This window comes from Indicator indicator, chromosome 3 (assembly GCF_027791375.1).
Source record: "Indicator indicator isolate 239-I01 chromosome 3, UM_Iind_1.1, whole genome shotgun sequence".
Lineage (NCBI taxonomy): Eukaryota > Metazoa > Chordata > Aves > Piciformes > Indicatoridae > Indicator > Indicator indicator.
The window spans coordinates 37835071-37851029 of NC_072012.1; the positions used below are offsets into that span (position 1 = coordinate 37835071).

Genomic DNA, 15959 nt, shown 5'->3' on the forward strand with positions numbered 1-15959 from the left:
AAAGTCATTTGTTGATGTAGCATACCACTGTCTTTTGGTGAAACCATATAGACACAGCTGTTATACCCTGGTCATTTAAGGCAGATGCCTGAAATAGTTGTGAGTATCTTTTGTGCAACATAATCTGAAGAAACTTCACTGCCAGTGGAAGCAGAAGGCTAAAGACAGTAAATTCTTCTCCTTGGATCCAGCTACAGCAAGCATATGCATTTGTTGGCAACATAAGAACCTCTTCCAGGGAGTATTTCTATATAAATCTCAGCTCTGGGGATCACTGTTTAGCTCTTGTATGTGTTTTGCTGGACTTTGTTTTCATGTAACAGCCATGATTTTAGGGTCATGGCAACTAATTTCGATCCCTTTGTTAAAGATCTCATCTGCCAAAACAGGGAACAGCTAAAAAGTGCAATATCTCCTCTAATTTTTGAGCTAAAGTGGTTCTCTTGTGATATTTCTTGCTGTTTTCCTATGAATTTAATAAAACACCCCATGAAAGAAGAGCTCACTATCTGAGACATGTTCAGATAAACATCTTAGCATTATTCTGAGGAGGAGGAGGAGACAAATGTAAGGCCTGATGGTTGCCACCTCAAGGACAGACATGAGACACATAGACCGAGACAGGCTTGTCCTGCAGCATGTCAAACCAGTGCCTCTCTGTTAATCAGAACAGAATTTATCCCAAGCATACTTAGGGAGTCAAGTATGTTTGTACATATGCTTGGAAATTCAGATGTACTTATCTCTCAGTGTCAGAGGTGGGAAACAGGACAGTTTCAAAACAAGGTCTAAAACATTTGGATTTTGGAAAAAGAGAACAATTTTGTAATAATTTGACCTGGAAAGAGCAAGACTCTCGATAAGGGGTAGAAGCTTCTATCAGAGTCATTGGTACTTGGCATGGAAAGCTAGAAAACAGCAGCATCAAGGTTACATCCTGGAAAAAGTGATAGTGCTGTCTTAGCATGCAAGCGTGTCCTAGGTTTCATGTTACTGAAGGGTATTCAAGTATGTATAAGCATATTTTATAATGAAATAGCAACAAAATTAATACGTTGAGAGGAATGGAAAAATATCAGCATATACCTGAGATACAGCAATAAGTTTTGTGTGAAGGTCATAGCTTAACCAGGGCTTCAGGAGAACCAATCAAGAGAAGTACGAAAAAGATGTGATGGGTATAAAGGATACATTTATATATTTATGGCAAAAAAATCCATTAAACAAAACAGAAAATTGCACACTGCAAATATGACGCATTGCCCTGAAGAAATAGGTAACAGCCACCGGTCAGAAACAAAAAGCTATCAAAATGTTCTGACTGAAAGAGGTAAAATTTGTTATGAAAGTAAAGTATTCTGAAAACTGGTATCTAAAATCTTAGAATATTCAAAAAAAGCTTTGTATTTCTTTGGCTTGGCATTAGTATAAATACAGGCAGTTTATCCTTAAAGGGAAAAGAGAAAACTTCAAACATTTAAAAGGAAATTTATAAAAATTAATAATGCCTTTCCAGAGGATCATGTTAACGTTTAAAGGGTTTGATATACTAGACAAAATAAATTATTCCTGAAAGAGATTAATGTACTTAGGTTTCATTGTTCCACAGACTTTCAAATCATTAATTGTGATATTCTACTTGCTGAGCTGAAGGACTATCCTTATTTGATTAGAAACTACGTATTATTTTAACATTTCTAATATTGTGAAATGTTCTCACAGAGAGAGAGTCTAGATCCAGCCCAAAGCATAGTTTTGGTTTAGGAAGATGAATCTAAAAGTGGATGTTCAGTATTAACATTTACCATATTACTGTCACTGGGAACCCTGGGTGCTCTTAAACAATCTGAATAAAATAAATCATTACTTTGATCCAGAAAATTTGATAACGAAGTTATTATTCAAAAGATTCTGTCTTATGTTAACTTTTAAGTGTTCAATTGAGACAGATAATATGGCAAGTTAAATGTCATATGAGATAAAGCCTTATGTCAGTATAATTCACTTCTTTTTCTTTCTCTCTGACCAGGTATTTTTAGCTATCTGAATGTTAGTGTTGCAAGGCACAATTCCTTTTGAGATAATCGCTGAACAGAAGATAACCATGTGGCTCTTCATCTGTCATCTTATTATGCCCTGTTTGGTCTTCTGCCTGACAGGTAAGATGACTTCCCATGTTAATTCATTTAGCTAATTGTTTTCAGTTTTATGCATTTCAAGGTCAATTATGCTGTTTGCATGGGTTTCATTTATTTCTGCAGATGCAACAAATTACTAAATAATTAATAATAATAAATCTGTAAGGAAGCATACTTAATACAGTGAATCATAGAATCATAGAATGGCAGGGGTTGGAAAGGACCTCCAGTGGAAGACCAGCAACATCATCCAGCTCTCTCAGTACTGGTGGGTGCATCCCATCAGGGCCCATGGATTTGTGGGTGTTCAGTTTGCTCAGGTGATCTCTAACCCAATCCTCCATGACCAGTGGAGTGTCTTCCTTCTTCTAAGCTTTTTCTCTTACTTCCAAGGTCTGGGATTCTGAAGGGATGGTCTTAGCAGTAAAGACTGAAGCAAAGAAGGCATTCTGTAACTCTGCCTTCTTAGCATCCTCTGTCACCAGGACTCCTACCTCATTCAGCAGTGGCCCCACACTTTCTCTGTTCTTCCTTTTGCCACTGATCTATTTCAAGAAGCCCTTCCTGTTCTCTTTTACTTCTTTGCCATAATTCAAAGCTTGAAAAAAATACAAGATCTGGACCTTAATTTTTGTTTTGCTATTCTAATTCAGTATTGTCCTGGTTTAAGGCCAGATAGATCCTCTCTTGCCCCGAGAGGGACAAAAGAATGACACTCACACAAACAGATTGAAGAGTGGTGGAAAGTTTAAATGGAAAAAAAAGCAATTAGTGTTTACAGAAAACTACAAAGCATAGTGGCAAAGAACCCTAAAGCATACAGAGTCCCTGAAACAACACCCAAAGACCTGCCAACTCTTCCCTTCTTCCCACCTAAGGGTATACCCAAAACCCCCAGGGAGCTTTCTTCCCACCCCTCCCCACTGCTAGGCTAGTCTCAGGCTGGTCAGGTCTGAGACTGCACCCCTCCTTCTCCTCCTGGCCTTGAGATGCTCCCCCACCATTACCCGACAGAGAGCATCTCCCATGGGAGCAGAGAGGGAAGAAAGAGCATGACTTTGCAGATTAATTTATAGGGTGCAGGATTTATGGGTAGAAATATGCTGTTTCCTATGTCCACCTTATTGGGTCGAACACTCAGGACACTGGAGGTGTAACTTATGTGGCAGTAACAGGAGGCACCCAGCCTAAACTGCCACAAGTGTACAGAATTATTTCTTTCTCTAGATTATAAAATACATATCAACTGTGTAATTGTGCACAGATTATCAAGATAGTTACAGGAATAGAAATAGGCTCACAAGAAGAGACACTAAGCATAAGTTTTTATAATACAGACATCATCTAAAATTCTTACGATTAATAAAATCTTACCAGCACAATATAGTGATAGTTTTCATAATGCAACTGAAATTTTGGTTCAGGTCTGAGAGATGGAAGGAGCTCTTTGGACAGTTAAATTCATTATTAAAATCTAGTTCCTATTCCAACTGTTCTGAGCAACTCTCAGATTTGTAAAGCCTGTTTCAGACATCCATAACAATTTAAGTGAGTGCTGTTTTTTAGTTTCTATGGTTAATTTGGTTGCCAGCATAAGCGGAGCCCTTCTTAAGAAGAATACATTGTGCTTACATACAGACTGCATGAACTGAGACCTGAGCTTGTAAAAAGCACAGTAATTAAATTGCACAGATCCAAACTTCTGACTGAGGTTTGAGATATAGAAATATTGTCTACTAATGATTCAGCTATTTTCAAGGTAGGCTTTAGATCCTTCCCTGATTTGAGGGATAAGTTACAAAGCTAGTTCTGCTGCATTTCAATAAGCATTTTTGTGTTCCTCTGGGTTCTTCATGTAATTAATGAGTTTCTAATTGAAAGAAACTTTTCAAGAATTTAATCTGGCCTACCATTTCAGGCATCTCCTCAGTTTCTCTACCATGAGATCATGTTGTTTGTATTATTGAGTCCAGAAATATGATTAACACTGTGATGTAAGCTCATTACCTTCAAAAAATTACTCCATAGCTGACAGGAGTGCTTGTTTGTTCAGTGAGAACATTTTCTTATTCTACAAATGGTTTCAACTCAATTCTTTACTCAATATGAGTTTTCTGGAGGATATACTGACACCTGACATAATAACAACTTTTAAAATACTGTGATCTCATGCTTAACAATATATTCACTATGTGTTTCAAGTGTGTTATAATTGTTAAGATATGAAGGTTGCAGGTGGCACAAAAATTAAAGTTCATAATTTTAATACTGGCCTTTTCCTAAAAAAACAAGGTTATCAACTACTGTCAGTAATGCTACACGTATGAGTTCACTCTGGGTGTGGTGACGTCAAACTAAATCGTCAGCTGCAGTAGCCAAGCAAATGCTGGACACTGGTTGATGAAGAAGTGTTATAGTGTGGAGAGCTGGAATTCCCCTCCCACACTGACAATAACCAGGCTAACTCAGTTCGGAAGCAGATGAAGCTGTACTTACATGCGAAACTACAATCTCTGATGAAATGCAATGAATATGTACAAATATACACTATTCACAACATTTACAAATATGTACAATCAACAGAAAAACACAACAAAGCCCCCTGGCCCCAAAGGGGCTGTGCTTCTTCCCCCCTCCTTCCCCAGACCCCTCTGGCAGAGGAAGAAAGCCAAGAAGCTGAGAGGTTTGTTAAACTTAGCTTGTCAAAGTCAGTATGCGAGTGTGTGTGTTATCTCCAGCCAGAAGACTGCTCAGCAGAGAAACACCAGACGGAAAGATAGAGAGGAACTGCTCGTACCTTGTTTTGAGTACTGACTCTTAAACATTTCTATCTCTCCGATGGAAGTGTTTAGAATAATCATTATTTTGCTTTCTTATACCCAATTGTGATTTACTTACATTTTTTCACTTTTCTGCTCTAACTTTGTGAGAAAAAATTAAAGGTATAGCCGTAAAACCATCACAAGAAGTTGATTCAATCACGTAGAACAAGTGTTCATTTAGTTTCTTGAAGGGCCAGGCCAGATGATTAGTGCTAATACTTACATATGATGCACATTGCAGTTGTGCCCAGAAGCTAAAAATCTTGGCACCAGAATGCACCTCCTGGTCAGTCCCTTAAAATGGCATGGGAAGATTGTGTGCTATGAGGATCATGAGTAAGTGACATAGGAAGAACAAAGATGGGTATGATGACATTGCATGCAGTATGAGTATGCATGGATATATACATGGCAATGTTTGTTTGATATTTTGCTTGCCTGAAATTGGCTATGATTCCTGTAAGAAGAATAGGAGCCATTGGTGTGAAGGGTTTTGAATGGGACCAGGTTCTAATAACACTGTACCCAGTTCAAAGAAGCAGAATTTATCCTCTAGTGTGGAATAAATCCAGGACTTGCTTATGTTTTTTGTCAAAAGCCAAAGACCTACCACTATCTATGAATATATATAGTATCAACCTCCAATATGTCTTACACAGTCAGAGTTTCTTATTCCCACTGTATTATTGCAAGCCTGAGTAGCACACACACTCTACTCTTAGACTTGCTCTACTTTGCATAAATAATTAAAGATCCGTTACACTGCTTCTGTCATCTAAGGTTTATGGCACCCATCTGGGTTATATAAATCTAATGTTGTATTCTTTTCTCTGCCCCAGCACTTGAATCTTGCTAGAGGGTTTCTCAGTTCCAATGAGTGCTAGAGTTTCTGGCATTTACTTTAGCAAATTTTCCCTTCCGGTGTATGTCTTGGCAATGAAAATGTCATAGCATCCAGAAAATTCAAAACACTTGAAGGCGTTCAGAATTTGTGTTGAGAGCTTTCAGACTTACCAGCTAGAAATATTTAGGAAACAAGGGGGTAGGAAGCTGAAAACATGAAGCTACATTGACTTGAGATGTTCAGAATTTGTCCTGAAAGGGTGACAGGTATTCTGACACTCTTATCAGCTAAGGGTTTTTAACTGTTCTCAAAATGGTATTTTCCTGCTGCCGGAAATTTTAAAAGATTTCTTTTTCCCAAACTAAAATACATAGTCTTTTTAGAAATCTGGAGTTTGCCTTGAAATGATACCTTTGTCTTTCAGCCAGTCCTGTTTTGTGGAGATCAAAGGCAGAAGTTGAGAATTGTTCCAATGAGGGGCCATTCCCCATCAGTGGGAATGTGCATTTACTTGGCTGAAGGGAGGCAAGTATTACATGAATCAGTGCATCAGAAGTTTAGACATCTTCTGCAATGAGACAGGATAAATACTTGTTTTCCAGGTAAATTAGTGTTTGAAATGTAGTCTTGCAGATATAAATTGGTGAAAAAGCTGTAAGTAATTTGGTCTTTCACTTACTGATAGAACAGGCAGTTACAGTAAGGGTTGCTTTTCAGAGTGCTCTTTGAGCAGTGCAAGGCAAATGAACGCAGCAAATCACTCCTCACGGAATGCTGTGATGATTATCAGTTCACTGCCAAGAAAGTTATTTCATGCCTGTTACTGGTAGTATTTGACTCTTCTTTCCAGTGACATCTGGGCTCTCTCCAACACATATCTAAGTTGCCTTTGATTCCCTGTTAAATTCATATCCTGTTGCTAAGTCTGAATTTTTAAGCTTTTCTTTGGTTTAGTACATTCCATATACATCACTGACAATCATGTGAATGAATGAATACTTGATTACATTTGGCTATAAAAGCAATCAATGGATAAAACATGTTAGTGTGTTCCTCCAGTATTTTATTTCTCATCCAACTGTTCTGCTTTTTACCTTGGGATTTCATATTGCAGGGCCAGGCGGTGCCTGAGTTTAGGTTAGATCGGGCCTCAAAAGGCAGCTTGTTACTGTAGTGACTATTTTGAGTTGTGCAGAATGAGGTAATAGTCCTGGGGTAAAAACCTCAAAAATACTTCTGCTCTGTTAGGGAACCTATTGCTTTATTTTCAAAAATCGCTAGGACCACAGGCTTCAGTAAAAGCTAAAAAAGTGAAAGCCGTTAAGACACTGGGCCTGTCAGTGCAGGGCAGTTATTTTCATGTGTTTATGAGGATGTGACAGCATGCTGAACTTCTGAGCACATTATTTCATTGTATGGTTTGTGTGGGGAGATTGTGCAGAGTAGCTGCTGCATTTTACCTTCATCCCTAATTTGCCGAGCACTGGCATTCCCACAAGATCAACATGTTAGGCTCTTAAGTTGCTTTTGAAGGAAGAATCACCTAAATTATTTAAGTAGTAGGCAAATGTGAGTATCTTTAAAAGTACTATAATTGTTATTGGCTGGCATTCCCCTTGGCAGTCTAAGATCACAAGCGAACTCTACCATGTCATCCTTAGTCATGTGTGGAAAAGTTGCTCTGTCAAGGATCAGCATTTTTCGTACCTGAAAGTTGCTACAAAAGAGAAGCTAGTTTATTAACTACACAGCTCCTCAAGGACTTCACTGGCACACTTGAGATAAAAGTAACTCTCCTGCTCTTTTTGGTCCACAAAAGTAGATGCAGCCTTCACAAAGACAAGCTAACCCTTTGGTATAATATGAAGTAGAGTGTGATTACTTTTTCTGTTTGAGTCCTGACTGGTTGTTAGAAAATTATGTCACTTTGGCATCTTGCTAGTTTACACTGGTACCCCTTTCTCCATCAGGATGACAACATCTTCTTTATGGATCATAAAATGCATCCTCATGCATTTAGTGGACACAAACACATTAATGCTTGAGCACATAAGCTCTCCATGAATGCAATCTTTCTCACTCGATTAGGAGAGAAGATAAAAAGAATCCAGCCCCTAAATGTGAAGCAATGTATAACTTGGATTTTCTCTGAAACAGTAGGTTCACAAATGTAGATTCTGGCCTTCGGTTCATAATACATATTATTCAAAGCATTTTGCTACGACGTATGGCACTATTCACAATTGTTAAAGAGAGGTAGGCATTTTCTTCTAAAACACAAAGTAGATGAATATACCTGAATACCTGTTTACCTTGTCTACCACATCCCTGCTTGGATGTTAGAAGACTGTTTCATGCTACTACTGTGTGTCTGACATTTGTTAAAAATCAGAATGTATTTTGTGATCTTAATGCTCAGAAACCTGCAAATGCTTTGTTTACCTGTGAGCCTCATAGAGATATTTTGGCTTATTCCAAGACCCTCTTGTTTTTGAACATGAGCTTTTCATATAGTCAGGTCCTCATTTCTGTGGCATACTGAAAATAGTATTTGAGACCTACTTCAAAGTATCAAATAGTTTCTAGGCTTGTGATGCTTTACAACTTAGTTAATATAATGAATGAATCCATGGCTTCTCTGTTCTGCATCCATTAACATTCAAGGTTAATCTAGCCACACGCGGTGTCAACAGATCTTTGTCATTCTCTCATGTGAAATATGTAACAGGATACAACACTGTAGGGTAGATCAATACTGATGGAGTGATACCAAATGACTGTCTGGAGCAGCTACTTTTGGTGGTGTTAAATGCCAGGGTAATAGAGAAGTGTACAGGAAGCATGAACAGAAAGAGAACAGGAAGTCATGTTCGAAGAATAAAGATGCTAATTGAAATATTGTTGTATTGGTGCACAGGAGGAGTAACAGGATCTTAAGGTTTTCCACCCATTTTAGCTTGAGGTGCTGGAGAAGGGCAACAAGGATCATGAAGGGCCTGGAGCACATGACCTACTGAGGGAGCTGGAGTTATTCAGTCTGGAGAAGAGGAGGCTGAGGGGAGACCTCGTTGCTCTCTACAGCTACCTGAAGGGAAGTTGGAGGGAGAAGAGGGCAGCCTCTTCTCCTTGGTGTTAAGCAACAGGACTAGAGGAAAGGTTTCGAGCTGCACCAAGGATTGTTTAGGCTGGCTATTAGTAAATACTTCTTCACTGATAGGGTTATCAAACATTGGAACTGTCTGTCCAGGGCAGTGGTAGAGTCACCATCCCTGGAGGTATTTAGTCAGTGTGTGGACCTGGTGCTTAGGGACGGGGTTTAGTGTTGACCCTGCTAGATTGAGAGTTGGACTGGATAATCTTTAAGGACTCTTCCAACTGGATGTTTTCTGTGATTCTGTACTGTGCTGGTTTCACTGTGCTACAACTTGCTCTGTTAACCTGGGATCCTGGAAAACAATGCACCAGTGGCAAATTCTCACCTTGTCAATGCCAATCCGGGAAATACCTAACTCTGAAACTATGTAAGTATAGAACTGATAGAAAAAAGAGAAGATCATGATTGAACTTAGAAAGAGTCATTCAATATTGGTGATGATGAGTCTGACTCAGTTAAATGAAGTACTACAACATGAGTAAGATGCCTGACTTCAGCCACCATGTGCCAGCTTCCATTTTCTCAGCTCTATTACAAAATAGAAAATTACTGAATTCATGAGCTGTCTTCAGCTTCACACATACCTATTCATCATATCTAATGTCATATTTAATCTGAGCAGTAAATTCTGCTTCGTAAATGGGTTTAGGAAAGCTGTCCCATGAAGTCCGATATCTGATGGGGGTTTTACCCCCATGATCTTCATAGATTGAATTGATGCTTTCTGATTCATTAGGCAGTAAATGATATGTAGAGGTATTACATAAAAAGAAGTAAAATATTTGGAAGGTTTGGAAAAGGAACTGATGAATTATCCGGTATGGAGGAAACTGTGTTCTTAAAAGTATCAATAAAATTACTTCCTTGGCACATTTCTGCATAAGATTCATAGACAAAAATGTTTATTTCTGTGACTTCCACTAGAGGATATTCAAATTTGGCTAAGAAGGAACAGGTACACTTCTCTTTGAACACATCAGGGCGTAAGGACAATAATAGTTCTTCATGCTTGATCTTCTCTATGTTCCTTGAGTGTCTGAGCCATGAAGAACAAGTAAGAAGCAGGAAGTGCAGTTTCATGGATATGTCATAAGTTCATCTGTTGAACTTCATCTTCTCTGTGTCATCCCATTAATATTTGAGATACTGGAGTGCTGTAAATCCATATTAGAAAAGGCTATAAAATAATTTTATGGTCCATTATTTGCCACACATAACCTCTAAAGCATACATGATATGTGCAATTTGTAGCTAAGAATGACTAAGACAAAAATAAACACTGGGTTTTATTTCATTTTTTGTACTGGAAAAAAATACGCTCAAGATCTGCTACTTTTACCTGTGAAATAAAAAATTTCACAGTAGCCTTCAATAAACTAGATATTTTTAACTTCCCTTTCTGGTTGTACTCAGACACATAGTGGTTCCCATAATTATAAGCAGCTTTACTTCATGGTGTTATCCTTAATCTGTGAGTAAAATTGATTTTCAAAATTAATTAGATGCATGTAAGGATTAAATTAGCTGATAATAAATTGACTTGTCAGAAAGTGATTGGGATGACTGCTCTGTCTCAACAGAGGAATTTTTTTGCTTAACACTCTAACCCACTAAGAAATGCTCTTACCACACATCTCCACATCTCAGGCTCCTGATCCTCAAATCCCAAACTGACCAAGTGACCAAACTCTCCAGCCCTACACAACCTTCTTCCTATCTGCAATAAGCCTATAAAAGGACATGTACCTGTGTTATCATGAACAGAATGAATGATTTCCCTATATGTGTTTGTAAATGAAGATCTGTAAGATAAGATGGAAGGTTACATAATTACTTTAGGGTATTTTAAATGTACAATTACTGCATTTGGTTATGACAAGTCATTGCCTTCCCTTCTTTCTACTGGTGTTACGGTGAATTACATCCAAGGCAGCTTTACTCGAGTCATTCATCTTTCAAAAATCAAGTCAGTATTTGTCTGCTATGTTGCTAAATTTATGCCAAATTTGTACTAGACACAAGAGTTTTAGTGTCAGTGTAGTTAGAGCAATAGACAGAATTGTTTGTTGTTGTGAGAGCAAAATGTCATTAGTTCACTATGATTAGGCTTTTGGAAATGAGACACAAGTGGATCTATATGGTGGCTATATTGAAAAGTTTCACATTACCTTTATATTTACAGATAAGCATAATTTCCTTATCAGAGGAGAAGGACATGAAAGGGAGAAGCTGGAGCAGTGTGCATAGAGGGGGCATAGCATTTGAGTGGGCAGATGGTTACATGGAAGGATGTGGAATGAAGTGAGATCCACAGAGGGTTGATAAAAGGGTTATTGATAACGATTTGGTTTTAATTGTTCTTTTTGTGACCTAAGTAGTACAACGGGAGTGTATATAGGCTGGAAAACTTTTTGTCTCAATTTCTACATAAACATATACCATACAAAATTAAGTCATTTGAACAACAGTTAATTTGTTCACATATATTTGTGTGGAAAAGTTTGACATTTCCTGAATTAAATCTATATGGAATTAGGATGCACCCAATACGCCTTTTAATTGTGCCTTCATTTTCCCTCTTCTGATGAAGTTTCTTGAGATTACTTGAGACTAATTGCCTCAGGTATTTTCTGATTGTTACTTTTCTCATGTTTTGGGGGGTATTTTCCCTGAATGTGCTGGATGTTCTGTATTATAATCTCTAACAGGCTTATACAGGGACATAAAGCTGTACTAATATAATTTTGTAGCTCACCTGTAAGTAGTTGCAAGACTTTTAGACACATCTATCTTACTTAGGCAGTCATTTTTTCAGATGGTTCAGTTAATAAGATAACTTTTCTCCACTCAGAAGGTGGAAGCTTATACATACCCCTGCTCCTATTCCGCTCCTTTACACTGATCATCAGTGAACTGACAGCAAAATAATGCAGAAAGCTAGGATTTAATAGATTTCCACTCTCTTTAGCTTTAGCAGCTGCCTAAGAAGTCTGACAAACATAAGAGGTGTTGTAAGAATGCCCAGGGGGAAAATGACGCTGCCCAGCTGAAAAGTGTTGCTTGATGAGGAGATGACAGGGGCATCTTCCAGGAGCACCAAGTCTTGCACAGAATTCATGATCTCACCAGCTGTGTATTTTCTTGGCCTTTATGAAGACTTCTTAATGTTTTATCACTTTTGAAAAGGATGAATCTTGTTTGCAGAATTCACTGCAAAATGCCTCAAATAGTCAGAATTAGGTGATAACTTGTGCTCCAATTTAAAATACAAATCACAAGTCTACCCAGAAAACAAGGCATTAAGTTTGTTTGGGAGGTCAGGAAGTCAATCCTTTTGTCTAAAGCACGACTAGAACATAGGAAATGTGCTTTTTCTTCCTATACTCATTTTATCTAAAGCATCCATTTCCTTCTTCCTTTCCCTACTTTTACTTCTCCCTTTTCTTTTACACATAACTTCAATGAGTTCTTCTTTTGCCTTGTACTCCTAAGCTGCCCTTCCTTCCTCTCCAGACTTCACACAGGCATGGTACTTCACGTAAAGTGTGAGCATTTCTTACTGATCTTTTCACAGACCCTTTGTCTTTTCTTTTCTACCCCATGCTGTTTCATGTCACTGGTCCACACTCAGCTTATGTCTGAGAACGAAAGGTTTATTGTTTGCCGCACCTGATACTCATTCTGTGCATTTTTTTCTTCCTAGCCAGAGTTCTGGAACCAGATTCAGGTTAGGTTGCAGCAGTAGTGCAAGCTATCCTGAATCTATCTAAAGTACATGGTATGTGTGAGGAATGCACATTCATGATAATCAATACTGCTGGAAGCATTAAAAATGCATGCCTTGAAATGCCTGAGTGGCCTGCAACATCACTGGAGTCCTAAGGTGGAAAGAGTCAGCTGCATATGATATGGCTGTTTGCTTCTAGAGGCTGTTATTCTGTATTCATCTTTAAGAGTTCTTAAGTGCCACCAGGTTTGTGGCTCTGTTATTGCAGGCTATGAGCAAAAACGTGATTCTTACCTTTTAATTTGGAAATTACTTCTTCTTTTGATCTAGCAGTATGCATAGAGTTACACTTCAAATATCAAAGAAAGCAGACCATTTTTAAAAAGATCTGGCTTCATGTCTAATTGCTGGTGTTTGAAAGACTTCTCATTACATGAATTTGTTTTAAAAAACAAAAACTTCCCCCAAAGGAAATGGTGGGGTTTTCCCCAAACTTTAATTGGTAAGGGAACATAGTTGTTATCTGTAGCCACTATTCTGCTAGTGCTGTAATCCACTATCTGTCTATGAATACAGAATTTAGGAACAAAAAAAAAAATAGATCTATGAAGGGATTGTTTTATGTATATATGATTTTTTGACACTGACATAATTCACATTCTTAAGTTGCATAGAGGGATTCCTCTCTAGATTTTCTAAAAGCTGTCTGTTTTATTGTGAAATGTTTTATAACCAAAGGCAAGACTTCTAAAGGGATGAGCACAAAATCTTATTTTGATTTAAGGACATTAATCTGTTATATTATGGTTTATCTCTTGAGCTGTGAATTTTTTTTTTTTTTTAGTACAGCATCACAAGTCATGTAGTGAATTTTTATATGCAGCACAGATATGGAATACCTAATGTCTGGATAGTTGTTCATAGTTGTTTTGGATCTGTTAAACAAGTGGATCTCATTGCATTCCTAAAGGGCATGTCTTCAGTTTGAAATTATCTCCATCACATTTGTCATAAACTATGACATATAATTGATGATGTCAGTGGAGAAGACAGGGAAGTAGGACAGCACTTCTGTTATTCTTACTGCTCTGGTTTTGTGATGCATATAGGACTTGATTTTGAGGGACTCACTATTTAGCCTTTGCATTTTTTTATCTGAAAGGTGTGATGTAAATTAATCTTTAGTTTGACTGCTAATTGAAAAGCAATTATTTTCAAACTCTACCTTTTTTTTTTTTTTTCAGAGGAAGGGAACAAAGGTTATGGACCTATTTTTGAGGAGCAACCCATTGATACCATCTATCCAGAAGAATCGTCAGATGGGCAGGTTTCAATGAACTGCAGAGCTCGAGCAATTCCTTTTCCTACTTACAGGTAACTTCTTTTTATTTTCACGTCTTTCATGTTTTACTCAGTGAGTTTTTCAGGTTGTGGCTTTAAATGATTGATTGCCTTAACATGTAGATATGGAGTCTTTAAAGCAGGAAAACATGGGGGGATTTGCAATTTTTGAGGAAGGATCAACCTTGATTCACTTTGCCAAAGCATCTAGGCACTGTTGAAAGCAATAAACTCCATTTTTGTTTAAAGGTTTTCAGCTTTTGAGAGGAATACTGATCCAGATGTAAAACAACAGCAAAGAAAATGACCTTTAAAAAGTAATTAACAGCTTTCTGACTTAGGGTAAGGATGACAGGTTCAAGTCCTTGTTCTTGGTATAGAATGGCTTTGTTATCTTATTTTACTCCAAAAGAAGTACTGGCTGCTGAGCCTGGATAATTCTACATGCTATGTTGTTTTTTTTGCATCCACCATATTGTAGAGATGCTCAAGAATGCGTCAGCTATGCTACTCAAAATATGAAAAACTTTTTGTGGAGAAATGTTTCGACTACTATTAGTAGAGATTCACACAGTAATTGTTTCACACAATTGGGTTGCTATTAGCAGAGCAGTTCTGCTTTGTTGTGAGAACTCTGGGCATGCATATAAGTTTGTCAGCCCTTAAATGCTCATTATGTACAGACGAATGTACTTCAGATTGTCACTATTAAGATTGTGGCTAATTTCCAACCTAGTCACCAGCAGAAAACTGCTGTCCTCATACTATGGGACAGATTAATTTTCTTACCAGCAAAAGAGATCCATTTCATTAAACTATATTATGATTTGCCCTAGTGCTCATTTACATGCATTCCTAGGCTCTGGCTTCTAGGACAGAAGAAGCATATGAATCTACCTGCCATTGTTAGACTTGCTTGCTCTCTCCATGCTTGGAAGGCATTGGAAGTGTGGAGAAATCAGATATACTTAGATTCGGTACCCTTCTGATATGCTCAGCCATCACTTCCAGTCTGTGGAGAGACTCCTTTACCCTGTCAGCATGACTATATAAACATGCCATCTATAGATTGATTAAAATTTTACCATTCTTCTTTATCTGTAATGGGCTCTGAAAAATCTGAACTAGTAAAGTCACTCACAGAATCAGCCAGGTTGGAAAAGACCTCAGAGATCATCAAGTCCAACGTATTACCTAATACCTAACACCTCCTGACAACTAAACCATGGCTCCAAGTGCCGTATCCAGTCTTTTTTTGAACACATCTCCGGGGATGGTGACTCCACCACCTCCCTGGGCAGCCCATTCCAATGGCCAATTACTCTTTCTGAAGAACTTTCTTCTCACCTCGAGCCTAAACTTCCCCTGACGCAGCTTGAGACTGAGTCTTCTTGTTCTGTTGCTGGTTGCATGGGAGAAGAGACAAAACCCCACCTGTCTACAACCTCCTTTCAGGTAGTTCCAGAGAGCAGTAAAGTCTCCCCTGAGCCTTCTCTTCTCCAGGCAGTTCTGGAAGAACTGTCTTGCACCTCCAGAGCAAGAGACTTCTATCTAGGAATAGATCTGGCAATTAGTGTTTATAGCTGATGTGATGATAATAGCAATACAGAATAAGGCCGCTTTCCTTATTTCCTGGCATCATTAGTCTCTGTGATGGTTTTGTGGGAGGGGAATTTCAGCCCACCACACTACAACAATCTCCCTCAACATATTGTCTTCATTTCTTAACCCTCCAACAGTTCGTTAGCCAAGATTCTTATGTCTCAGAGGTAGGTAAGTCCTCTCTGCTACTTTTTCGTTGCAGCATAAGTTGTCCTCACAACAGTTGTTCCTAGGCATTTCTGAATGGAGGATTTATTATTTGTAATCCAGATGTTGTATGTCTCACAGCACTGAAGTGATGTCCCTCAGATCCTGTAAGACCTATATGCTC

The 15959-nt window shown here is 38.2% G+C and overlaps 1 protein-coding gene across 1 annotated transcript in view; it reads left to right on the plus strand.

Moving 5' to 3' along the window:
* Positions 1–1251: 1251 nt before the first annotated feature.
* CNTN1 (contactin 1) overlaps positions 1252–15959 on the plus strand; it is a 136299-nt gene continuing 121591 nt past the window's right edge. The window contains exons 1-3 of the mRNA XM_054399983.1: positions 1252–1330; positions 2055–2159; positions 13930–14059. Coding sequence (XP_054255958.1) covers positions 1252–1330; positions 2055–2159; positions 13930–14059 — 314 coding nt within the window. The remainder of the gene's footprint in view (positions 1331–2054; positions 2160–13929; positions 14060–15959) is intronic.